Source organism: Talpa occidentalis, unplaced genomic scaffold (assembly GCF_014898055.3).
Source record: "Talpa occidentalis isolate TD23 unplaced genomic scaffold, MPIMG_talOcc4v2.1 talOcc4.2, whole genome shotgun sequence".
Lineage (NCBI taxonomy): Eukaryota > Metazoa > Chordata > Mammalia > Eulipotyphla > Talpidae > Talpa > Talpa occidentalis.
This window is the reverse complement of record NW_023602073.1, coordinates 137,553,537-137,581,196: the sequence shown is the minus strand read 5'-3', so window position 1 is coordinate 137,581,196 and position 27,660 is coordinate 137,553,537. Positions and strand designations below refer to the sequence as shown.

The 27,660-nt window shown below is 37.2% G+C and overlaps 1 protein-coding gene across 1 annotated transcript in view; it reads right to left on the bottom strand.

Moving 5' to 3' along the window:
- UTRN (utrophin) overlaps window positions 1-27,660 on the bottom strand; it is a 473,527-nt gene that overhangs the window by 7,458 nt on the left and 438,409 nt on the right. Inside the window, exons 67-74 of the mRNA XM_054698162.1 lie at window positions 22,488-22,624; window positions 16,302-16,340; window positions 16,009-16,074; window positions 14,866-14,931; window positions 8,510-8,668; window positions 7,926-8,166; window positions 5,158-5,266; window positions 3,473-3,565 (exon numbers count right to left, since the gene is read on the bottom strand). Coding sequence (XP_054554137.1) covers window positions 3,473-3,565; window positions 5,158-5,266; window positions 7,926-8,166; window positions 8,510-8,668; window positions 14,866-14,931; window positions 16,009-16,074; window positions 16,302-16,340; window positions 22,488-22,624 — 910 coding nt within the window. The remainder of the gene's footprint in view (window positions 1-3,472; window positions 3,566-5,157; window positions 5,267-7,925; window positions 8,167-8,509; window positions 8,669-14,865; window positions 14,932-16,008; window positions 16,075-16,301; window positions 16,341-22,487; window positions 22,625-27,660) is intronic.

The window sequence follows — 27,660 nt, the reverse complement described above, 5'->3', positions numbered from 1 at the left end:
ACAGGGGCTCAAGGGATTTGCTTGATATTGGGAGAGTGCCAATCCGATTTGCTTAGAAAAATTCTCCAAAGGTGGTCAGTAAGCTTTGGGAATGTGAAGGCTTATTAAATTATTTGCAAACCGAGCAACTTAAATGTGGCAACAAAGCAAATGAATCACACAGAACCTTTTGAGAACTATCTGGGGAAACTTCCTAGTAATAAAATGAAATCATTCATTCACTAATTCAATCCATTTAGAAACACGTATTAAGAACCAATCCTATATGAAGTACTCATTTCTATTTTGCATCAATTTTTAAAGGTTTGATAATTTTAGGCAGAGTTTTAGGTTTTTTTTAGAATTATTCCTTTCTTATAAGATTTTTATTTATTTTTGCGTAGAAAAACTAGGATGTAGGCCAGAGGTTCCGGGGGTGAGAGGATTCACCAGAGACAGAGTAGGGAGCAGAACAGGCAGATTCACTGAAATACACTGCTGAGGGGCACAGCGGTCGAAGCAGGAAAGGTCTGCTGTGCCATGTGGGTCACCTTCCTGGCCAGCGATTGAACTCAGGCCGCTTTGCTGCGGGAGGGGTCTCTTGGTGGTAGCACTGATAACCCCTCAGCCACCAGGGAAGGCCTTTAGGCAGAATTTTAAAAATATCTATCAATGTTACAAATAAGACAATTAAGTCTTTCCTTTTAGGAAAGTGGCCCCATTTTAGAGATCTTTATTTTATAGAAGTAAAATATAAATGCAAAGAAGAACAACCTAAACCTAAAATGATAGCAGAACTTCAGAAAACAAATTATAGGATCTAAATTCCAAAGGATTCTACATCACAATGTTCATAATTTCTTGTACATGGGATATAACTGCGTTTTTCAGAGTAAAATGTGACTAGTAACACTCATCATTGAGAACTTATATGTGTCATAAACATTTGTGAATGCACAAACCTAAAACTGTAAGAGCAGGTCAGCATCCCAGTAAGAAATCCTGGGGCTCCCTAAACCACCCTCACCATATAGATGACACAGATGGACAGGACACCAATGAGAAGTCGGGGTTTAATCTATGATGTGGGATCCACTGAAAATACCTACTCTATCCAGGAACCAGTAATATCCATTAACAGCTAATATAATTCTGGTGAATAGGAATTTTATACTTGCCTTTGAGGGAGGACATAAAATGAAATGAACATACTATCTTTTTAATATTCATTTTGCCCTATAACTATTATTATTATTTTTAAAATTAGTCTTTTCTAAAACAAGAAATAAATCAATATTTTACAATATATAGATATGAGACTGTACTACGAAATGGATAGAAAATTAAACTTTTAAAATGACACACTATTAAATTTTTATATAAAAATTTTAATAAGGAAGTTATATATTTTATATCCACTATGAATATAAAATTATATTTAAACACTGTTTATATTTTAGCTCTTACTGCAACTGACTTTTAAATTGAAAATGTCTACCATGACATTTAATAAAAACTTCCAAATTAGCACTGACTTACAGAATTTGTTATTAAATAATCATTAATATATTTGGATTTGAACTGAACTAAAACAGTAATTTCATTTAGAAATTTAATTTTGAAATCCTGGCTTATAAAGCAATGATGAGATTTCATGTAGCCAATAGATAGCATACAACTCCGAACCAAAAAATATAAAAAATTAATCATAGATTATAATCAAAATAAAAGATTTAATATACTCATCTATGATAGTCATTACAAAGCCTAGAAAACAAGAAACAATCTGAAAACATTTAGGTTTCCACTGACTCCCTGAAGCTTTTGTGAGACTCTGGAGAGTCAAAATGTATGTGTGTGTATGTGTATGCATGATGTATACATGTATGTGCAATGCATATCTCTGCATTCCTATAGGGTGTGTATGTATGAACAATGTGCATATCGGTGTGGTGTGTACATATGCGCATGGTGTGGGCATGTGTGGTGTGTGCATGTGTGTGCAGTGTGTACATGTATGTACAATGTATGATAATGTCTGCATGTGTGTATGCACACAGACACACACAGCTTTTTGAGTGTGGGGAATGAAAAGCAGTAAATAAGATTAAGCCACTTTGAAGAAGTAGCATTACAAGTCACACCCTGGGAAATGACAAACTGATATAATTGATACAGATATAACTGATCTATATGCTTGTGGAAACTGTAACATGTCTTTGCTTCTGAAAATTCAGGGATCATATTTTCAAAGAACTGTTTTCAATTCTGCTAATGATGGGATTTTGGAAACTGTAGAATGGTATAAATTGAAGGGAACATTTTAAAATGAAGTTAATATATATTACTAATTTGCATTCAGGTAGAGTCTTTTTTGTGTTTTTCCTCCTTTAGGATGGTATTTTCCAAAGGAAGGATGAAAAAAGGTGAGATAAAAAGTGGTTTTAAATATCCTCTTTACAAATAAATGTAAACATACTCTAAACACATGCACAACATATATGATGCATCATATAAAGTATATATCGAACATATATGATATACAATACATAGTATAAATGAAATAGCTTCTCACCTCACCTTTCTAGTGTGTACATATATGCACACACAGTTTAATAGTTGTCTAGATCTAAAAATTAGTTTGAGGAAAAAAATCCACCCAATAAAATTATAAATAATGTATTTATATTTTTAATGATTATTTAAAATAAAATTTTAATATTAAGTAGTATGTTTGCATGTGCAGGGAAACTTTCTTTTTAAAACAGCAGAAGCATTTTGCTGAGAGTTCAGCAGAAACTGCAAGATGGCAAGAGGCTGGAGACAAAACTTAGGAAAAATCAATAAATAAGAACCATTATATAATTTCCTCTGGGATTTGGGCTATTTTTATTCATTATTTCCCTGGCTTTGGAAAATTCACAGGGTCATAATCAATGATGCCTTATATTGTTGGGTCTTTAGATAGAGATTATTTTACTCCATGAGAAAAGAAAGCAGAATGAATAAAAAAAAGGGGAAAGCTGAAAATAATCCCTTTCTGCATCTAAACCCAATGACATCAGAGGACAATGTCTGAAGAAAAGAGACGGAATTATGTTAGAAAAGGTTATTTTCTGGCCTTGTTTGGCATGCCCCTAAAAACACTTCTTGAACTAATAATAAATGGGTCTTACTATAGCTTGCATTGAAGAAGTCCATTTCTTCTTAAAAACAAGACTTAACTGATTTGCCTTTCTATTCTCATTCATAAAGCTGGTTGGAAAACCTCAAAGAACAGAATGGCACTGTCCCTGCACCCAGCCATGTAATGGGCTCTCAGTGGAGCTTCATTCTCTTTGTCAACAGATAGACTGTTTGACTTACTTTCAAGTAATAGTCAATCCTGTTTCTAGTATCAGCTTTTGTTATCTAAGCAAAGAGCAGTAAGGGCACTAGGTAGGAAAAGAGAAGCAGAGGGAGAGGTGGAGCAGCAGAGCTCAGGTCTACTCACGGCAGCAAGCCGGAAACGTACTGTTGATCTGCTCCATCACTGCGGCCAGGTCAGTGCTGGTGTCCCCGGGCGGGGCCAGCAGGTCCTCCGCTGCTAGGATGGCAGATACAAGGGTCACACTTTGGAAAATTAAGGTCCGGCTTCTTTCAAAACCCACTTCAGGAGAAAATGCTAGCACTGAGTACCATCACCTTGTGAAGGACAACTTTAGGGGAAAATAACAAAACTATTTTTGTGTTATTTTACTGATAATATAACTTTACATAAATAAAATGTACCAGATGTTTCTGTAGAAAGACTCAGCATACGAGGGTAGGGGGTTTCATTATTTTGCACTGAAAGTATTTTTTTTAATGCAAAAAAATATTTTCTTTTTGGAGATTTCAACATAGACTAGCTTATGCTGCCACAAAACTACAGGAAATTTGTAAGAAATTTTTACTTTTAAAATGTTAATTATATAATGAATAACAAGACATTTTTCTTGTTTAAATCAAATCAAAATAGTATTAATATTTTAGTATTCTTCTGACGTACCAAAAGGTGAAGAAATTAAGTTGATCAAATTATGTGTCCTCAAAAGAATTTTAGAACTTGAATTTCACTGATAACAAAATATCACTCCTCAAAACAACCTACTGAGAGGGACTAGATTAAGGAGATGTGGTATATCCATGCCAGGGAATACTATTTAGCCATAAAGAAAGATAAAATGTTGCCATTTACAGCAAGTGGAAGGAGTTGGAGGAAATTCTGTGCAGCAAAGCAAGTCAGAATGGTAAAGACAGATACTGGATATTTCCACCATCTAACTAAGCAAATGCTTGCAAAGACAGAAGTGAAGCCTTCTGAGGTCAAGAGGGATGAGGGTGGGTGAAAGGGTCAAATGGGCATAAAGGATGATGGCGGGAAAAATTAACTCATATACTTATTAAAATAAGTTATATCTTTAAAATATCAAAAAATTAAACATTTCTACCTTCGCAACAGTTTGTTATGGCTTATGTATCTATTCATAGTAAAAACATGCATAATAACCACAAAAACCCTACAAGATAACCTACAAAGGTATAGGAACAAAAGTTATTTTGACCCAGGAGAACGACAATTAACTCTGCAGATTAATGTCATTCCTGAATGTCCCATTGCTGTCCTGCCTGGCAACAGTGCCAGGTGCCCCTTGTGGCCGAGAACAGGCTGGGTGGTCTCCAGCCTTCTTTGGGGCTAGAAGTGGCAGCAATTTCTATAGGGACCAGGATGGAGAGCTGCCAGATCCGGGTGGAAAAACTAAGAGTCCTTTAATATTAAATTCTGAATATGTACAAATACAAAATTTAGAGACAGAATATTTACTTTAAATAAAAAGGTTCCTAAGGCAAAGAAAACATTAAATTGTTGCTCATCCCCAAAGGAAATATTAGAAAGCACTTTTATCACCGTTCAGCAAAATTCAATCCACTACTCCACATTATACAAGCTAGTGTATTATAGCTTATTCTTCTAAAAATGTTTGCATTTGGGGGACTGTTAAAATGGCTTTGTAGAAAAAAAAAATGGCTTTGTAGTCCTTCGAGACCAAAGAGAATATAAAACTCTTTTATGCCTGAAGGGACCTTGGTAAGAGTGTGAGGATGCAAAAACAAACAAGGGCAAAGCCCAGAGCAGGCCAGGGGAGGGACACTGACCTGTTTGGTGGAACTGTGGGCCAGGGTCTGAGTCCAGAGAGTAATTCAGCGCAGACTGCTGAGGGGAAGCCCAGGGGGAGACGCCATTGATTCGAGAATCCGATTCAGGCTAGAATCACATTCAGAGATTAGAGCAGAGAAAGAGATGGAGGAGCTATTAAGGAAAACATGGATTACCCCTGCCTGAACGAGGTTGATAATTAAATCATGTAGCATTCTTCCACTTTATATATCATCAAATAGTTCGGAGCATCAGTTGGGTGTGTTCACTAACTTGATCTGAGTCCCAAGTGGTGCTTCCCTTTCAGTCTGGACTCCTTACTTGCTTGGTTATGTTGCAAGATTTATTTATCAGTATCAGTTTCATCCCTCAAATTTTCTGTTATTTGTATGGCAACCGAATGACTTTAGAAACATTTTCCTCATCTTTCAAAAATTAGCACTGCTTCTTGCACACAAAATTGATGGTATTTCAAAGTCAGTTCATTTTTAAAATTTAAGTCCATATTCAAAAGCAATATTGAAGAGTGGCTAAAAGCATGATTTTGGATTTAGATGCTTGGATTCGAGCTCTGCCACTCAGATGCTGTGTGATTCTGAACAGCCTCCTGTGCTAGGATTGCTTATTTATAAACTGTGGACGGCGACAGGAGTGCCCATGTCAGAGGGTTTTGTGAGGGGGATCAATTAATACACAAAGCTGTGAAATAGTGACAGACAGATACACTGACAAGCACATGGTCCCATTAGAAAGTGTGCAACATTTTCCATCCAATGCAGAAGTTATAATGTTTTGATGCTGCTTTTGCCCTTAAACCTATATTAGTTGAAGTCTGGTAGTTTTGCCTGTTTCGGTTTGTTTTTGTTTTTTTTTTTTTTTCTATCAGGGTTGAATTTTCCATTTACTTCTGGCATTCATGCTAAACCATTAAGAAGAGATAAGCGCTCCACAGCCTGGAATACACAGAGCCATTTAGATATCAGCTATCTTGAAAAGCATTACTGTGCAATTCTGAAGGCACATGAGCCATTAGGCAGCTCTAATGAGATGGAGAGAGGAGGGGAGCTGGGGTAGCAGAAGAAGCTTCAGCTCCACTAAGAGCATCAACAGGCTATGGCAAATAAGGATTCTAGCGTGGATAACTTCCACACCGCTTCTGTCAGTGTGCTGTGTACAGGCAACAGAAAGGTAGTTAACACTAACTACCTAAATAACACACATGCTAAATAACAGATTTCAAGAGAAAATTCATCCCTGTACGGGCACCTTTTGGAAACTTCAAATTTGCAATATTAAGAATGTAATTTTTCCAATTTAGGTGATTCGAATCAATGGAAGAAAGGAATATTCCAGAGGATTTACAGAAAACCAATCTTTGCATCACTCTCGGGGGGACAAGCACTTTTCTAATAATGCACTTTGGAAACCCTGAATTTTCCCCAAACAAGTGTCACACAAATTCTGAAGCCAGGACAGTCATACAGAAAAGAATATGGTCCAACTATAAGTGGTCACTTGTGACCCACTAGGTAGGTAAAATGCAGAAATTATGCTGCTTTGAGTGATTTTTGATAAGAGACACTGACAGCTCTGTGAAAAGGTGGTTTTCTGAAATTTGAGAAAATCACTGGATGCTGTTTTTTGCCTTTGATTGAATAAACTGTTTTCAGAGAAAGACATTACTATTCTTTGCTCACGGATCCGATGCTACACAGGCCAGGGAAAAAGTCAAAAGATGCCAAAAGCATTGATGTCAGGGCCTCTCTAAGAAAGAGAAGTCCCAGGTGCACTTGGCGGGGCTCTTCATGACTCTCACCTGCGGCAACTCTGCCGTCATTACTCGTTCTGACTGCTAGTCTTTAAGCGCTAGTGCAAGCACCTGACCCTCCACAGTGCCCTGTATCTTATATATTATGGTGCTTTCTTGCTCTATAGTGTACTATCTTGGTATGGACGCAGACAAGACCACAGGCACCAAACAGCAGAAATTGTGTCTGGTACTTCTTTTGTATCCCAAAAAACAGTGTTTTTCAAAATTGCACACCATTTACCTATTGATGAGTTGTAAAATTTATTTGGTAGGTTATGCCCAGTGCTATTTGGTAGGTTATGTCCAATGCTATTTGGAGGTTATGACCAATGCTAAGAAAGAAAAAAAAATGGAAAGGAGAAAAGAGGGAGAAACAGGAGGGAAAGAAGGGAAAAAAATAGGAAATGAGACAGCATTTCTCCAGAACAAGTGATTATTCTGTATTCAGCATACATGTATTCAGTCATCATACTGTAAATTGTATTTTTTTATTGTCAAAAAAAGTACGGAATCAATTGCCATAAAATACAGTTTAGTGTTTGGAAATAATAGCAGGAAATTAATAAACATCTGCTACTGAACTTCTTGAAAATAGGTCAGTGGAAGAAAAGCTTTAGCTATAAAGAGTTTAGGCCACTTACTATCCTTTAATCTAACATACGTTTCCCATTGCAGTTATGCAGATGTAGGCTATAGGATATTTTCCTTTAAACTATTCAGAGTTGAGACAGATATCAGTTTTGAAGAATAGGAAATTGCATCTTCACAAGTTAGGCAAACACATTTTTTGTGTCAGTGAAGATTTATTGTTTATATTTAAAGAGGGATTGCTAAACCAGTCTGAATTAATTATGGAGGTGAGAAATGCAAAGTGGACCTCTCCACTGACATTGGGACCACGGTCCTGGGAGATGGGGGTGTGGTGGGGTGAGGTGACATGGACTTCTGACACCCCACCTGTTCCAGCAGCTGTCGAAGTCGGTGCAGCTGAGACTCCAGCTGTTTATTGTGATCTTCTAGAATTTGCATCCTGGCCTCCAGCCGACCTTTGTGTTGCCTGAGGAGCTTCGCTTCTGCTATAAGTTCCGAATCCTCAGACGTGTGATGAGGAGATACAATTGACTCTGGAGGTGAACCCACCGGGAGGCCCCTTCTCAGGTGCTGCTCCTTCAGCTGCTCATATTCCACCTGCAGATTTCTAACAGCAAGAAGAAAAAGCTGGAATCACACCTGTGTACATCATCATCTCTGCAAAACTGAAGCCCCAAATTTAGCACATGCTCAGTGTTTCCTCTTAGGTAAAAACAGTAAGATGAGCAAGCATGGATAAAACTATGCCTTGAAAAACAAGTATTCCATTAGATATCATCCCTGAGCCCCCAAATGCTGCTGCAATCTACAACCAGCGCCCAACTTTTAAACTTCGACTCCTCAGTGACTTCTCTGACAATAGTTCAGGAAAGAGAATGGGCAGGGCCATGTGGACACTATTAGGAAAGGGTTTCCCCAGCTGGCTTGCTTCTTCCCTCTGCCAAGCGCACCTTTGCTCCTCCTCCAAGTCAGCAATGATCCGCTCCAGTTCACCGCGTTCTTCCCTTTCAACCGACTTGAGGATCTGAGCCGGGCTCTGGGGCTGGCTCACTGGGGACTCCCCGCCGAGCGTCTGGCAGTACTGCTGGATGAGGGCGTGCTCGTCCTCCCTGGAGGCAAAGACACAGCAGAGGCTCACACATGGACTCTGATGTCTGCACATATGGAAGGAGAAGGATGCTACGGGCCAGGTTTGCCTTCATGTCCCCGTGACCTCCCGCTAAAACTCTAGGAAGACATTTCTTTATTAGTGTCTGTGAACTACACACCACATTTCATGCTTTGCCTTAAACAAACATGCAAAGTTCACAAATTTCTGAAGCGATATTTTACTCAGCAGAGGATACAGGTTTGCCCTGCTCTTTGAAGGTAGAACATATCTATTTGACTGAAGTTGGCAGATGAGTTTTTGGGTATAGGGAGTCTCATTTTTACACAGAAACTAAACATAAGTGGACCCAGAGGAAAATCTAGCAAATCACATCTACTAGGTACCTTTTACTTTCACATTGCAGGAGAAATCATATAAAACAAGTACAACACCATTGATGGAAAAGATATTATGGGCAAAATCAATAATCAAATCTCAAATGAGTAGATTAAAAAACCTAATTAACAGTATTAAGTGGGATGGTCTGGTGCGCTATGGAACAATACCTGAAGGGGGAATCCTATACTTCTAAAACAAACAACAATGAAAACCAATGTCAACTCAATGAAATAAAATATATTGAGAAAAAAAACTAGTGTAGATTGAATATTTGTGTCCCCACCCCCAAATCCATATGCTGAAATCTCAACTCCGATGTGATGGTGAGAGGTCAGCTTTAGGAGGTGACCAGACCCCCAGGGTGCAGCTCTGGACAGCTCCCTTTGCTTTCTGCCATGTGCAGACACTGAGAAAAGATGACCCCCTATGACCCAGGAATGGGGTTCTCATCAGACATTGAAGCTACCAGAGCTCCAATCCTGGACTTCCCAGTCTCTGGATGTGGGAAATAAACCCCAGAACCTGGCATTTTGATACAGAAGCCCAGTGGACTATGCCATAGCTGACCTCACTGTCTCCAGAATTTGGTTGAGGCATCCAGTCATGCTGTAACTCACAGATGGGAGGCTACAACCCACACAGTCTGTTCTTTAAATAACTTGGCACAGAATATAACTGCAGATATTTACAAAATATTTACAGATATTTTATTTGCTGTTATCAGCATGTCATTTCTAGGACCAATCATTGAACACTGAAACAAGAAACTATATTTAATTGGTTTAGGTTCTGTGACATTTCAAACTACTTGTCTAGTGAACTAGACATAGCAATTATGTAGTTGAATCTAATAATAACAGAACATTTTTTAAAATAAAATGTATTGGTTAAAATCACAATGCAAATATTGATTCCTAACCTCACGTCCACCACCTAAGAATAAAGAGAGGATTGAGAACCTTTCCACACAGGAGAGAAATACAGAACATGGAAAACATAAGGTACCAGCCTTTGATTCCTTTTCCTGAGAAAATGCAGCAAACCACTGGGAAATAAGTGAAGGAGCCCCCCACGAGTCTCATGCTTGCTTCCTGACTTTAAGAGGAGACAGACCAGAGAGGCTGGGGACTGCCCCACAGCAGAGCAGCAGCATTTGAAAGTGGAACCAAAAGCTTGCAAGTTGCCCAAGTAGCTAAATCTAACAGAAATATGGCAAGGAGGTATAGGGGTGTGTGTGTGTGTGTGTGTGTGTGTGTGTGTGTGTGTGTGTGTGTGTGTGTGTGTGTGTGGAGGGGAGTATTTTCCTGATAGGAAGTAAATGGCCATTACCCTGAAGCTATTTTATTACAGAGAGCAAAGCAGGCTATCAGGCTCATGTAGCAACATGGCTGGGAAGTCAATTAGAGCTACTAGAGATGACAAGATTCTATGTAAGTGATGCTGGAAGTACTTCACCCAGTTTAAGTGAAGAGAGAGGTCATGATAAGAAAGGATTAAAAAAATACAGATCTAACATTTGGACAGGACAACTGGACAGAGCTATAGATAGTCAATATAAAATAAACTAAGAGAGCAGCTGAACATTATGCAAAACATTATGCAATATATCTCAGCTATAAAAGATTTTTGACTGAGTAGTCAAAAAATAATAACAGAAGAGAAACATTCAAAGACATCCCAGGGAAATGTCTATGTTTTAAGGATAAAGCATTAAGCAGTCAGCCAGAAATCAAAACAAAACAATAAATCATCTGCACAGGAAGGAAAAAGTGTAGCTTCCTAACTCTCCATAATACTCAATGTCACCACTACTAGCATTACATTCGTTCACTAAGGTACTTGGAAGGGAACTAAGGCATTTTTTTACAAAAATAAGAACTTAAATATCATTTCTATAGAAAATATTTTAGTCTTAAATCTTTTTCACAGACTATTAGACCTAAAATCTAAATATAAAAATATTAGAATATAAAGTCTAAATATAAATATAAGAACATTCAAGTTCTTAATTATATACACTGAAAATCAAGAGCACACTATTCAAATGCAGTCACTCATAAGGCCCCAGATTAGGGTCCTCAGACATCAATAATGCCCCTAGTGATAAACAGAAAAAAAGAGCACAAAAAATATAGGTCTGCACCAATGAAATAGCATCAGATGGTCCATAATTATAGTACATTTCAGTTACACATAGTAAATATTATCTAGATTATAAAATTAGTACTTATCAGATGACAACAGAAGTGTGATTCATTAAAGGACCTTTTGAAAGTAGGCCAGACATAAATAAAAATAACTATTTCCTTTCTTTAAGGATGGTTCTGCCCCAGGTTTCAGAGTTGCAAACAGCGAGGGGAGTGCCAACTACATCAGCCTCCCAATTTGATCTTGCTACATAAATGGTGTCACTCAAGGGCAGAGGCCAGATGGTGTGAGCCATCCTGATGGCATGGCCTAAGGAAATAGCCTTGAGTTCTGCTGCTGAGATTCCCCAGGACTATCCTGCATCCTGTTTTTGAGATGTGGTTGATCCATTCTTCCTTCAAAGATAATTAGCATCCTTAAAATCACCATGCTTTAAATTGTCCAGAGTTGGGATTCAGGAGCAAATGGAGTACTTGGAACTGGGTCTACGAGGGAGGAAGCTGTAAAACAGTGTCATGTTGAGGCTGGGAAGGAGCAGCCCGTGACCATGGAGGTGTGCCAACTAATTAAGCAGTTTCACAGAAGAGAAAAGCCATGGGGAATTAGGGAATTGGAAAGAGAAAGGCTCACCCTTCAGGGTAGGGTGGCTGTTTCTACAGACATGAGACAAAAAGGGTCTCCAATAACTTAGAATTAATTGCAAGCTCAAATCTCAAAATTCATTCCCCAAAGCATAAGACGCATGGGTGAGATTGCTTAAAGCCAAACTTAGGAGGCTGGTCGGATGGAAGCTGAGTTACAGAAAAGTCTAGTTACGTCTGGACTATGAAGCCGTGGTATGGGTAGAGACTTGACAGGACTGAGGCAAGGGCAGTGATAACCTCCAGAAGGCCTGGATGAACCTATAGGTGCTCTGGCCCCTCCCTGCCCCCATCCCCACTGCAGCACTCCCAGCTGGGAAGTCCCTCCGTACCCCCCCACCCCCATTCCTGCAGCAGCTGAGGCAGTACACTGGGGTGTTTAGTGGTGGTCAGGAGTACCTGCCTAGGGTCAGGCTGACTGGTCTGATCCCAGCTCCACCACTTACTGTGAGACCCCGGGCAACCTGCATCACCTGTCTGGGTCTCCACATTCTTCCCTGTAAAGTGCCCTGTGTGGGAGGAGCAGTAATGGGCAAAGTGCTCATGGCTGTGTCTGGTTCTGTTTGTCCTATCAAGGAGGACATGATGGTTGCTTTTGCATCATCATTACTATTTATGAGGAACCTATTATTCTTCATGACCAGGCTCAGAATCACAACCACAACTCAAGAGGGCAGAATCCTGGCATAGTCACAGGAAAAGCCCAGTACGCTCAGTAATCCCAACTGTGAAAAAGCAAAGTGCTTCCAGAATCAGCTTTATGAAAACTAGATGTGTTAACAAATTCATTAAGAAGATATTAATACCCCAGTAACTACAAAAAAACATTTCTCATTAGTGTTCTGGACATTCTTACACCATTTATTTCATCTCACATACAAGGGAGAATTTCTTTCCATGCCATTTCCACCAACCTGGAGGACAGCTGCATCCCTCCATTTTCAAAGCCAGCCATGGAGCACTGCAAACCTGACCTTGGCTTCCATCATATCATCTCCTTCACCTTGGACGCCCCTCCCTTTAATAAGGACTTTGTTACAAAACCCAGGGAATCTCCTACTTCAAGATTCTTAATCATATATGCAGTGTGTCCCTTTTGCTCTATAAAGTGACATATTCATAAACATCAGGGATTAGGATGTGGGTTTCTTTGGGGGCCCTTCTCTGAGGGCCACATATGCCCTGACCATCTCTCCCCTTTGCCTGTAGGATTCCCAGCACTATCTACACCCGCAGAGCTCCACCCCAGGGGCGTGGCAGGAGTGTGCTGGCCAGGGTTTAATAACAGGCTCTTGGTCAGACAAATAAATAAAAAGACCCCACTTTGCAGCATTTGTTATTTGTATTGTTTAAATACTTTGATCATGGCCATTAATGACTTCAGGATTTTGGAGTTGGAAAAAGACACAGTTACCCACCACCTGACAAATGCAATAAATTACTCCAAGAACTTAGGGAACTAGTTAATGAAGTAAAGCAATTAGGGAGAGAGGAGTTTTGAGTGTTACCTTTGTTTTTATTTTATTCTAAAACATTTAATTAGGTATACATAAATTAATCATAAAACAGTTAACAAATTTCCTGAACATGTAACAATAAGCTCTCACATTTGCTCCAGGACACCAGTGCCTGGTAGGGATATAATAAATATTAATGGCTAGTTGGGTGAGTTAATATAGCTAATGATAGCATGTCAACATGTTTAGTTGTTAGTCATCTGATTACTTTTCTCAGACATTAGTTTAAATTTGAAGACAGATTGTGTTTATTCTAATTTGATGACAGAACCTACTAAGTTTGAACATTACCCTTACTGTTCATATAACATGACATTTTAAGAATTTAAATTTGGTTTTAATTAAATTGGCTTTCCCTATTATTTTTCTTTATTTTGGCTATTGCAAACATTGGTGGAAATACTAACATAGGAGATAGTCAAGACATTTAACTACTTTATATGAAATACATACTCGTAGGATAAATAGGAAAAAAGAATCATGAATATGCTACTAACTTGGTTTGGAAATTGTTTCCACATTCATAGTACATGAATAATAATGTATAAACCAGCATTGTACTGCTGTAAAGTATTAACATGCTAATCTTTGAAATTTAAGATGGAAAAATCTCCTGAGCACTTTTATTCATAAGATTAATGAGAGCAAAATGTTTGTTTTTTTTTAATATTGATGGACACATTCTCTACTACAGCACTTACAGTATTTAAATTTGGCTCTTATTTAGTATAAAATATTTTAAATACTATGGTCTGCAATTTTCCTGATTACCTGCTTGTTTCCTACATATCCAAAGCACAATGCATACATGTAAGTCAAGTCAACTTGATATTGTTCAACTCTATCAGACATGATTCAGAATTTTAACATTAATTCCAATAGGATGGGGTAGGAAAAGTCCCAAAAGCCAGATGACACATATTAGTGGGATCGTGAGAGATGAAATAACTGCCTGGGAACACTTTTTAAAAATATTGCAAAAGTTAGTGAAGCTTTTCCTAGTTACTCATAAACTATTGCAGAGGAGTCACACTTTTCAAGCCAAGGTGGGGAGGCAATGTCCAAGTATGTGCGGGTAGCAGTTGTTAAGTGGTAGGATTATGAAGAAAATGTGATCAAGCAGAAGGAAAGTGGATTTTATAGAAAAGTGTGTATTCTGGGGAATTATAGTCAACTGTGAAGTTAACAATTACTTGTTAAAATAACAAGAAATATAAGACAATTGGAATAAACAGAGAGACCACTATTTCTAAATAAGAATGATATTCTTGAGGCAGATAGTTAACAAATTCAGGGTATTTTCATTGACTTACATGCAAATAAGTAAGTACATGTCCAGTGTTTACTATCGTGGCTTGAAAACATAAAATTTGTGTAGTCACTTTTGCGAGCACACTTAGCAATTCTGCTTGGAATCAAGATTCAGAGCCACAATCTATGAAGATTATTTTCGATAGCCATAGTACAATAACTAGCCTTTCCAGGTGGTGCTAATTTCAGGATTTACTTACACACTTCCTGTGGTGGAGCTGCTATCAGTGAGGAAAGACCCATTAGTCCTTTCCATCTGGGCCAGCCTGAAAAATAAAAATTAGGAGTTAGAAACAAAGCCAGAGAGAGCAACGTCAAGGGGTGTGGGAGGGGGTGGGTGTCTCATAAATTATTCTCAAACTGCCATAATCCTGACAAAATGCAGAAAAGCCCAAACTTCTTACTCAGATTGTAAAATCAGAACAACACATAATGTTGACTTACATTTCTAGCACTACTGCCTTAAAGCCTGTAGGCCTTTATCTTCGACCATGTAATATGGTTTCCTAATTGATCCAGGTTCCTAACTGACCTCCCAGATCCTCTCCTGCGTCTTCATTTTCACACAAATCTGATTATGCCCCTCCCATGTTTAAGGGCTCTGTGATTCTGTGACTCCCCTCTTCCTAAGGACATCACTGGCAAGTGGGTTTGTAATTATCACTCCAGCTTCTGTCCCCTCACTCTTGATCCCTTTGCTATATGCAGTTCTTTAAATGACTCACATTCTTCCTCAGTTTAATGGTTTTGAATAGTTTTTTTCCATTAGCCGAAGCCTGCCTTTCCCCACAAATTCTCCACAACTGGGTCTTGACTAAGATCCAGTTCAAATGTTACTAACAGATGATGCTTGAAATTATAGATACAGCTAGTTATGAGCACTGCAGATGCCTAGTACATGCCTCCGCAAATGTGTATACTTCATCAAGTCCAGCCTATACTTTGTATTATTTGGGGACTCTAACCCCCTATAATAAAACATTAGCACACACTTAATTTTGTATAGTAATTCTGATGTGCATCATCTCTTGAGAACACTTCCAATTCCCTCTTTCATTCATTATGACTGGGTTACATTATCTAAATGCTACTTGTATGGTACTTGGCTTCTCATGGGTTCAATAATCAATCATAGCCTGTTGAGATTTATTCTTCATGAAACATATAGCAGCTATTTGGTAAAGTGCAAATTGCAAAATGGAAAGATGAGAGCCCAGATTCCAAACAGAACAGACCCCTGCAAAACCACATGCCTTAAATCAAGGGTTTTAGATGATACAGGGGAGATACAGAAGACCCATCCTGGGTGGCCGTGCAGCCTGGGACCTGCCTAAAGGGCTCACCTCGTGGCGTATTGCTCTATTCGTGAGTGGGTGTCATCATGGAACAGCTGAGGAGACTGGGAGGGGCTGTGAGAGAAAATGCAAAGAAACAGTTTTATGCCCAACTATTGAAAGATGTTTCTATTAGGAATGTTAGCTCGGTTAAATAAGGAATCAGCCATGCAAGCAAACCGCTAGGATTGTTACCCAGGAGGCGGAACTATTATTTTATAAGAAGAGTTTAGTAAACACCCCCATGCTAATAAAACCAATCAGAACATCCGTCTTCTGCACATGGAGCTGTGAATACTCACTCATAGTTCTCGGGCCACATACTGATGAGTGTGATAGGACTGCAGAGAGGGGAGAGGGAAACAAAAGTCACAGAACAAACACTTTAGAGCAATTTATGACAGAAGCTGTGGGAGTTCGGGAGGCAGCTACATTCTCAATTGTCTTCCCCACATGCTGGATTTCCTGGAGGCCCACCATGGGGAAATCAAAAGTAACAGAAATTACTGTTTACTGTTTATTCTGGTGAAGATGTCGTGTAGTCAAGTGCCTGCAGGGTCCTTTTCACAGATATTAACAGGGTATTTGTTCTAGGACAGCCAATACATCTTTTAAATATTTTTGAAGAATGCTCTAAAACAGCTCAAACTTACAGAAAATTTAATATTCCCAGGGGAGATAAAACCATATTTTTGATTTTTCTTTTCTGGAGAAGAAACTTGGTCTGAAAGTTGCAACAAAGTGAGATTTTTCCAATTCTTTGTCCGGTTTTAAGTGTAGAAATTCAAATCCAGGTGTATGTGAAGCTTCTCAGCTTCACAAGTACATTGGGAAAAAAATGCAAGCCCAATTTTCCACCCCTAGACTTCATGCCAAGTTATCATTAAAACTGAAAGCAACTTCTGTAATCATGACATATTTCCTTCAAGCAAAACTTTATCCAAAAGTTCAATATATGAAATGGATTAATGAAATCTTGTTCTGCCTGACCTTGGGTTTGGTCATCTGTATCACCCTGGGACCTTGGGGTACCCTCCAACTTCACAGCACTGCCCTGAAATCCTCAAGTCTCCAGGAAATAGTGTTTGAAAATGTCTGCTCTTAGTTTAAAAGCTAGTTCAAACTATAACTTTTTTTTTTTTAAGTGGGAGCAAAATAAAGGAGAGGTATTGATGAATGTGGAATTTATAATTCTAAAGAAAAGAAGTTCTCTAATTAGGGTCTCTTACAAAAGCTAATGCTGTTGGAAACAAAGAAGGAAAGTTTAAATCATGTTAGATCAACTAGATTCTGCTATTTCTATTATACCTACATACTTCAGAAATTGTTATCACCTGCTGGAAAACAAGTTGATGTTTGAATATGGAGAATTATCTTATTGGGAAGAAAAATACTAAAGCTCTTGAATTTACTTTCAAAAGCATTTATTCACTCTATTTATTAGAACATCTTATTGTAACTAGACTTAATTATCTACATATAAAATAGATACAACAGCAAGGGCTATTCAACAGACTTTATACATCATTGCTTTTCATTAACTCCGAAATTTGGATGTCAGTGTCAAGTGAATGATTTGCTATACACTTTCTAAAAAATAGTAACTGCTTGAGAGATCATTTCTAAAACTCAAGTGTAACATAACATTTGCTGTGAGCTTTAAACATAAGAAAAATATGTATTTGTGGTCTTAATTGAACTTGGGAAAGATTTGGGAAACAACTAATTCTGAGAAGTTAATTCAGTTAGCACAAAAGTGTTCACTGAACTAAGATATGAATGGTTGAGGCAGAAAGCAGAACTGAAGAGTTTCTCAAAAGAAGTCTTTTTATATATTGAGAAAAATTTTAAGGAAAAAAAAAAGATAAAAAATTGAACTTTAGGCTTCATTGACATCAAAGTATTTTGATTTGGAGGGACAAAAATAAAACGACCCTGTTAAGTGTTAAGCTTTCTCATTTATTTCTGGGGGAAACACACACACATACACACACACAAGAAGTTTCCCACTGTATAGTTAGAATCTATGATTAATGGGAGCTAAAAATATATATATGTTATTCTGGATATAAAAATTCAGCCTATCCCTGCTTTCCAGGTGCTGGCTGAACAGGGTGTTTTAGCTAATCATACCCTGATATGCAAGGGGTCAGAATCTACTTAATATACTTAATGTTACATGAAATGTAACATAGATTTTCTTGAAGAATTTAGTGACCCCTACTGTGCCTTGCATTTTTAGCTGCCTGCTCCTTATGATTTCTGTCATTAGCCTTCTCCAATCTATTTGCCTCAAAGCAAAATAAGCATGATCCCAGGCTGCTCTAACATATAAGCTTCGATGGCTCCCCACTACTTGCAGGATAAACTCCACACTTGGCCATGGCTTCATTATCTCTCATTTCTTGCTGCTATTTGCAGATTACCATCCCAGTTTCCTACCCATTTTACCTCTTGTCTGAAAATGCCTCTCTTGCCTGGAAACTCCCTCTCTCCTCCTCCCACACCAGACACTGGCCCCATCAACTTCGCTGTCACTTCCTCCCAGTCCAGTGTTCCCATAACCATAATTCGCCTTACTTTGAGTTGGGTCATGCTAAAGTAAGAACTTTAAAAATCACAAAATTCATCTATTCCACTATAACCCATACTATGGAAAAAGTGTCTATTTTATTACTCTATTCTTGAGGAAACTCAACCTTTTTTTTTTTTTTTTTTTTTTTTAGCAAATAATAATTAATCCCTTACAATTCTTAGAATACTTTTTGCCATTATTTTAGCTTGTTTCTCAGATTTAACTTTCAATGGTCATTTTTTTAATGAAGCTCTACTCATTTATTTTGTTTTTTTTTAAAATCTTGCATAGTTACAAAATTAATTGGACAAGACTTAGCATGGGTTTGTTTATCACCTATTAGTAAATAACTCATTTTTCCTATATATTCCTTCTATGCATGCAGGCATGTATAAATTACTGGATAGGGGATAATACATTACATTTTGTGAGGATGAAAGAGAAAATGGCAAAAGATAATTCTAATTAACTTCATAAATAACATCAACACATTCACTATTTTTTCTCCAGTGTTCTCCCACAAATATTAGAAAAAATGAAATCTCAATTTTTACTGCCCACTCATATAAGTGGTTATCCCTCAAGGTTGAGTGGCCTGCACTAGAAAGAGTTCAGCACAAAACAAAGTATACTGAGTCCAAGAACACATCAAGGATTTTTTTTAAAAAAAGAAGAAAATCTGCCCTCTGTATCTAGTACCTCATAAATCTTTTTCAAAAATGATTTTATGACAGCTGATTTAATCTACACTCCTTCCTCTCTTTCTCTTGCTTTTCTCTTACTGAAAATACTGGTTATTTCACACTAGATGAAATGAGGCATTTTCAGAGTTACAGTTAAAAATCACAACACAGGGCCTCCCCGGTGGCGCAGCGGTTGAGCGCTGGGTTGCGAAGCTGCCCGTGGCCTCTGCGGCGCCGGTTCGATCCCCAGCTGCTCCCCGGCCACTGGAGGAGGGTCCCACATGGCGCGCAGACCTCTCCTGCCGCCCGCTGCTCCCCTCAGCAGTGTACTTGGGTCCTTCTGCCTGCTCTGCTCCCCGCTCTGGCTCTGGTGAATTCTCTCACCCTCCCGCGCTTCTGACTGTACCCAGTGCATGTATAAACAAACAAACAAACAAATAAATAAATAAAAATAAAAAAAAAAAAAAAAAAAAAAAAAAATCACAACACAAAATTATTTGGCATGCTTTTCTGTTCTTTTTTTTTTCACTTGAACTGAATCATTCAGAATAGCACGATTGATGCTCATGATTATTTTGACAACGAAAGGCAAATTTTCAACAATGCATAAAAGGAGTGTAAAAGATCTATCTATATGCATGGCTCATGTGAAGGATATAGATATTTGGGACACAAAATGCCAATACTTTATCCAAAGAGAATGTACATCAGCAGTGTAAACCCACTGAATTAGCCTGTAAATAAAATCACTCCCTGATAATTCTAAGCTTCAGGCAGCTTCTTCAAAGGGTAAGTAATACCTAATACCAAGAGAAGTAAAATGTTGTCTTCATCATGAGGTTAAAACGTAGCTAAAGTATGTATTAGATACTAAAGCAAATAAGGATGTGTCATACAACTTTTTGAAGAAAAGGGAAAAAGTAAACTCGCAAAACACTAAGGTAGAACCAAAATCTACCTTTCCTTATAGATTTCAAGCATTTGAATACCTCTCTTCAAACTGAAATTGTTTCAATAAATTTTTTTTCTATAGCAAACTGTGGAACAAATGACTGGGAGGCATCTATGTGATTCTGATATTAAGCAAAGTGAATGTAAGCTTGAATTTGGCTGTATGCTTTATTTTTTTAAAGATTTATTTATTTATGCATACAAGAACTGGGGGTACAGCGCAGAGCTGCAGGGGTGAGAGGGTTCACCAGAGACAGAGTGGGAACAGAACAGGCAGATTGACTGAAATACACTGCTGAGGGGAGCAGCGGGCGAGACAGGAGAGGTCTGCTGCACCATGTGGGTAGCTCCCTGGATGGGGATTGAACTTGTGCTGCAGTGGCTGCGAAAGCTTCATAATCTGAGACTTATCCCCTTGTGCCACCAGGAAGGCCCCTTTTGCTGTATACTTTAAATGTGTATGTGGTATTTTTATACTATCTACATACACAACTCCATCCTATTTCTTTCTGTAAGCACTTACAACATTCATGATAGTGAGATGTGATAAACATCTTCCCTGCACTGTGGCTGTGGTCTTTCTCCTACTCAGCAGTTCCACAAATTAAAAAAAAAAAAATGCATCTGTACATTCAATTAGTAAAGCCTTCTGTTTGGTCTACAGGGCTTTCTATGGGAAAAAAATTCAGATCAAATAGTTTTTCCCTGTATTTTGACGCCTTTGAGATATGAACTGTCATAAGACACTCTTGCTGCTCTTTGATTATCTTTCACATATGCAATATAATGAGCTATGAGTTTTAAAGATTCAAGTTTGACTTTACAAAAATTGTATTCACATACTTTTTATACTTCTTGCTACAATATTCTCAAGAATGTAGAAAATGTCACACTTTTGTGCTTCACTTCCATGGTCACTGAGAGGCCATCTCTCTGTAACTAGAACGTCACTATTTTTCAATGACTGATTTTCCCTAAGATTCAAGCACAAGAAAATTGCCTTGGTAGGCATATTTAAACTGATAGTTTAAAAAATGATTTGAAGGGGCCTCCCTGGTGGTGCAGGGGTTAAGTGCTGGGCTGCAAAGCTGCCAGCAGCCTCTGCAGCACCGGTTTGATCCCCGGCCACTGGTGAGGGTCCCACATGGCGCGCAGACCTCTCCTGCCGTGCCCGCTGCTCCCCTCAGCAGTGTATTTCATCAGTCTGCCACAGCAGTGTATTTCGTCAGTCTGCCTGTTCTGTTCCCCACTCTGGCTCTGGTGAAATCTCTCACCCTCCCACGCTTTTGACTGTACCCAGTGCTTGTATAAATAAATAAATCTTTTTTTTTTTTTTTTTTTTTGTACTCTTTTTTTTTTTTTTTTTTTTTTTTTTTTTTTATTAAATTTTATTTTTATATTCCCCCATACAATTGCAAACGCCCCATTCTGACCCCAATCCTTCCCCTCCCGCCCCCCACCCCCCAAAAAGTGTCTCTGGTTCATAGTTTTTTTTGTTGATTTTGATTTTCACTTTCTTATATTCATTTTCCTGAATAAATAAATCTTAAAAAAAAAAAAAAATGATCTGAAGATTTAAAACTGTATCGATTTTGGTCTTGACATGCAATTGTTTTCAATTAAAGTTCTTGCATATTTTTCTGGCTCATTTTAAAAATTCTTTTTCATTTCATTTTATAAATTCATATTTTCATTTGTTTTATAATTCCACAGTAATTTTGTTACCTTGAAACTTTGTTTTATTTATGCTTGTAAACTCTAAGAAATTTTTTCTATTCCATGTCTGTTTAGCCATACTCATATTCAAGAAATAGAGAAATTTGAACTGTAATATGAAATCTTGATAAGAGCAAAGGTATATATCTGAAACAAGAGACTTATTATAAATGAATATTGAACTGTATAAATAGATATAAAACATATAAGAAATAGTAAAATAAATCCCCAACAGGGGGGAAATAGAAAATAAACAATGGAACAGTATATAATACAATTTGCCTTTAGTATTTTAAAAGGAAATGAGATGACTAGTGTAAAGGCTGACACATTCTTACATATTTTGAAAGTTTAGGAACATAGTTATGATTAAATTTGGAATTTTAGACGTGACAGCAAAATCAAATAGTAGAAATTTATGCTGTGGAGATTGCTTCCAAGTTTAATTTACCTCTTTTTAAAAAATGAAACATTTTACCCAAACACAAATTTATCCTGTGTCACTAATATAATAAAAGGCAATATAAATATGAGAGAAGTTTTCGTACTAAAATCAAACTTACGTCTCTAAGTTGTCACCTTCAAGAACTGTCTGGACAGGCAGGTAGCCAAGGCGAGGATGTTTGGCAAAGTATTTCTTTGATCTGAACTTATTCTTCAGAACCTTTGTGAAGTCTCGCACATCTTCCCCAGATGTTGTCTATAGAGTTGAAAAAATTACATTTTTCTCATTAAAATAAAAGGAGTTAATATCTCTAATAAAATGATGCACATGTACATTGATGCTGCTGAATGATGACCATTTCGGGAGCTTCATTTATTTCTGGCATAACATGCAGCATGATGAAAACACATGGCCATCAGGACTTATAATTAAATATATTCAGCAACTATTTTATAATGTTTAACTTTTCTGTTGAAAGTAAACCAAAACTAGTTCCTTTTATCAATATTTCAAAAATTGTTTCCAAAAATAAAATGAGATTCAGCAACATTATCGCTGGTTATATACTTTAGTCACACTATTGTTCAGGAAGATTTGACATGGTGAGTCTGGTGACAAGGTCTACTGATAATGTGACTGTTTAAAATGGCTGTCCATTTTAATCTAGTGGTTAAAATAGATTGATTTTAGACTAGAAACAGCTTGGGCTTACTCCTGTTTTCTCTCTTCTGTAAGCCTGGAAAATCAAAAGTTTCCCTAATTGTTTGCTGGAAGCAGGCATGTTTAGGAGGCAGGCACTCTTTAGTGGAAAAAGTGTTAATGTAAGAGATGACGGTTTGGGGGTACTGAGATCTAAACAGGTAGACTAGGAGAAGTAACAGTTGGGAATAAAGGAGGACACTTTTTATTTTTTTATTTTTTTTATAATAATAAATTTTATTTTTATATTCCCCATACAATTTCAACCCCCCCATTCTGACCCCAATCCCTCCCCTCCCGCCCCCCACCCCCCAAAAAGTGTCTCTGGTTCATAGTTTTTTGTTGATTTTGTTTTTCACTTTCTTATAGTTATTCATTTTCCTGGTGGAGGACACTTTTTAGAGAAGAAACACCTGGGACAAAGAATAAAGCCAAAGATATATCAACTACTGTAAAGGCTATTTTGCAACAGGTACCCAAACTGCAGGTCATGAACATTTTAAGAGGTTTATCCTAAGGTTTTTGACAAAGAGAAAAAATGGGAAGTTTTCCATGACAGAAATGCAAAAAGAAGACCAGTGTGCAATATGCATTTATGATTTAATTTATTTCTCTCTACTCATAACATATTGTTGTCATACAGAGAGAAAGTGAAGTAGTGGCACCAGTTTTATTTGGTTCATCTCCATCTGACAATATACTTTCATTTTGAAATATAGTGGTTTGCTAACCATATCTAGGTCTTCAACTGGGGGACCCTCACCGCAGGGAGTGGGAGAGAGGCCAGTGGGGAGACAGCGGAGCACTTGCCCAATCTCAGCCAGAGCAGTGGGCAGTAAGTACAGTGGTTTTAGTGTATTCAGAGTTGTGCAACCATCACCACTATCTAATTCCAGAACATTCTCATCACCTCAAAAAGAAACATAATGCCCACTAGAACATAACCCCCAGTGAGTTCAGACCCTAGCAACATACTCTTCTATTCTGCTTTTATGGATTTGCCTATTCAGGGAATTTCTTTTTTTTTTTTTTTTTTTTATATTCCCCATACAATTGTAACCCCCTTATTTTGACCCCAATCCCTCCCCTCCCCGCCCCCTACTCCCCATAGAGTGTCTCTGGTTCATAGTTTTTTGTTGATTTTGATTTTCACTTTCTTATAGTTATTCATTTTCCTGGTCCCTTATTTAAGTTTTCTAGATTCCTGCTATGAATGAGACCATCCAGTATTTTTCTTTTTCTTTCTGGCTTATTTCGCTGAGCACAGATGAAATTGTACAATATATGGCCTTCTGTGATCAGCTTCTTTCACTTGGCATGTTTCTTAGCTTATCAATATTTGGGTCTTGATATGAACTCTTGTTTCAGAAAAAAAGATACACCATCGAAAAGTGAAAGTCCAATTCCATATCATACATTCTTTAGCTAAATACATTCACATCACGGAAGAACAAAGCAAAATCAAACACCCAACCACCTCTCTCTTGCTCTACCACCATGATACCACACCACCCCCAAAACCACCACCTCTCTCACTCCCTAACATACCAAACAAATTACCTATTTGCTTCCCCAAAATTTATAGCAAGGGCTGAAATTAAATTTGCACTTCTGATAGCAGTCAAATAAAATATTTGAAAAAACGAGTGAATTATATAGATATAGCACATTTTTATTTCCTCCTCAATTTTCATATTGAGGGAACTTACTATCAATATTTGTTCTCCAAATTATTAAATTCACTAATGCCATACACTTTATGCAGTATTACAAGAAAATGTGAAGAGAAATGCATCACACAGGAACTAGGTATTATATGCAGGATAGAAGGTAATTCTTTAGTTGGTATAGAGCCAAAAAAATAAATTAGTCCCATTTTTTTCCAACAAAAAGTTAAAAGCTATTTATACATATGTGATTTAATTTGCTATCTAATGACTGTACCTAATATTCTCTATTTTAAAGTGCTAGAGTAATGTTTTGCTAAAAAATGAGAGGACCACCCACCTAGCATAATGAATATAATTGGACTTACTTCACACTTCACATAATACTTTGTTCTTTTTCCTTTTTAAGCAAAGAACTATTGGTATTATAATCTTGAAATTGAACAGATCACTTATTACTATACAAATTATCCAACAGTTAAAATTATGCATAAAAGAAACTAAGCTTACCCTTATGGCTGTAAGTAAAGAAAGTAAAACAAAAAATTTTCTAGATCTCATTAGAGAACTCTGCCTGCTATAAATTACCTTCCTTCAATCTCATTTAGCCAACTGCTAAGATGCTCGGTGGTTATTATTCACAAATTTAATTTGAAATATATTATAGCTATTATTTAATTTGAGATAATATGGTTTACAACACTGTGTATGTTTTATACATATACTCACCACTCTTTATTCCCACCTTCTTCTCTCTGGTAACCTCAGTTCTGTCTACGAGTTTGCTTTTGTTGTGCTTTTTTTTTGGTCTGTCCATTTATTTTGTCATTTATTTTGATTATATTCTATATGAGTGAATTGATATTTATCTTTCTTCTTTTGACTTATTTCACTTAGCATAATCCTCTCAAGTTTCATAAAATGGCAAGATTTCATCTATTTATTAAAGCTGCATACTATTCCATTGTGTATACATACTACATTGTGTTTATTCATTTACCCATCAAAGGGTACTTGAGTTGCTTCCACACTTTGGCTATTGTAAATAGTGCTGCAATGAACATAGGGATGCATACGTCTTTTCAAATTAGTGTTTTCATATTTTTCAGACAGATATTGGGCATTAGAGCTGCTAGATTATTTTTAGATATTTTTAGATATTTGGCTTTGGAGCTGCTAGTTCTATTTTTAATTTTTTTGAGGAAGCTCCATATTGATTTCCAAAGAGGCTGTATCAAATTATGGTCATTTTATTACTTTCAAGTCACATATATAAGACACATTTAGTGTAAGTACAGTTACAAAAAACACATACATGAAACAAAAATTAAAATTGGTAGCTCCTTGACCATCCAGAACAACTCTTAAAGTGTGTAAAACTAGACTGATGTGTTTTTAGTCCTTTTAATTGCAAAATAAAGCATAGATACATAAAACTATAAATAACAAATGTATGACTTAATGAATTATTTCAAGGCAAATACCATCCAGTGAGGAAACAGAACTTCGCTGGACATTCCAAAAGTTCCTTCCCCGTGTCTCAGTACCCATCTTGAAAATAATCATTACCCTCATTTTTATAAGAAATGAAGACATCTCTGCATTTTAAAAATAGTTTTTCACCCCAATATCTATCCCTAGAGTTTAGTCATGTTCATTATAAAATAACCTAATACAGCGGAAGTCACTTTTAATCTAAGGGTTTCTCGCCCACGCTTGCTACAACACTTGTTGTACAATTTACGTGTGGAAAAATCAGGTAATTTGACCTGTTAGAATTTTCCAGAGTTTGGAAAACTCTGAGACTGAATTTTGCTGACTGTGTAAGTTTGGTGCAGTTCTTCAGTATATTTCTCTAAGTTTCTTCTTCAGGGTCTCCCTTTATTTGTAGTTGCTTTCTTCATTTCCTTTTTTCATTTTAAAGTTTTCCTCTATTAAGGTGTTCAGCTATTGTGCTTTTCACTCTTATCTTTTTTATGGCTTGTTCAAACATCTGTGCTACTGTCCTCTTCCCCAGATCCTACATGAGGGCTGTCCTTCAGTTTCTCACTTTTGGAAAGCTAGCAAAGGTGAGTCACTGTGGAAAGCACCTTAGAACTGAACCTACAAATACAAGAGAGTATTCAAATTACACTTTCTCCACCATCTTCTTGTTAAGTATCAGTGAGATAATGAAACTTATTTGGATAATAAGTAGGCAGTCCTTGACTTGCTTCTCACCAACTAATACAAACGAAATGAATGAAATACACAAGAGTGTTGCCAGATTATAAACTCTGCCCAGAGTAGCTATATCCATAGTTACCCTAAAAACTCAGTTGTAAAGTGGTTTCAGATGATATTTTTCTCCTGAGTTCAATTTGGCCAACCAGAAAAGAAAAATATTAGGAGTATTAAAATTTTTTTTCTCCATTTTATTCCTGGATTGTGAAAAGCTAAAGGTATTATGGGTATCTATCACTGCCTTGTGCTTGTGTATTTATACACACAAGCATGTGTAGTATCCTATGTAAAATACTGGTGCTCACCTCCTCCCCCCCAAAAAAACTACCATTAACAGAAAAGATCCACAAAGCAGAATGTAAAAAAGCATTATTAACAATGATGCTAAATAAACTGAAAGCCAAAATAACCCAAGTTGAAATGGTTTAGCAATTTAGACAAATAAAAAGAACTACAAACAAAGAAGCAAAAGCATGCTGTTTGGAAATCTGGGTCAATTCATAATGTGGGGAAACATTATTATCTGATTCCTTAACAATCACTCCTAACATTAGATCTTCAATTGTTCACTGCAGATAAGTAAGTTACATACAGAGAAAAACAAAGAAATACAAAAAGGAAAATCAAGGATACAGAAGAAGCAACACAGTCATGTGGCCCATGAGTGGCCAAATGAGACCTTGAATGTGTGAGGATAATTAA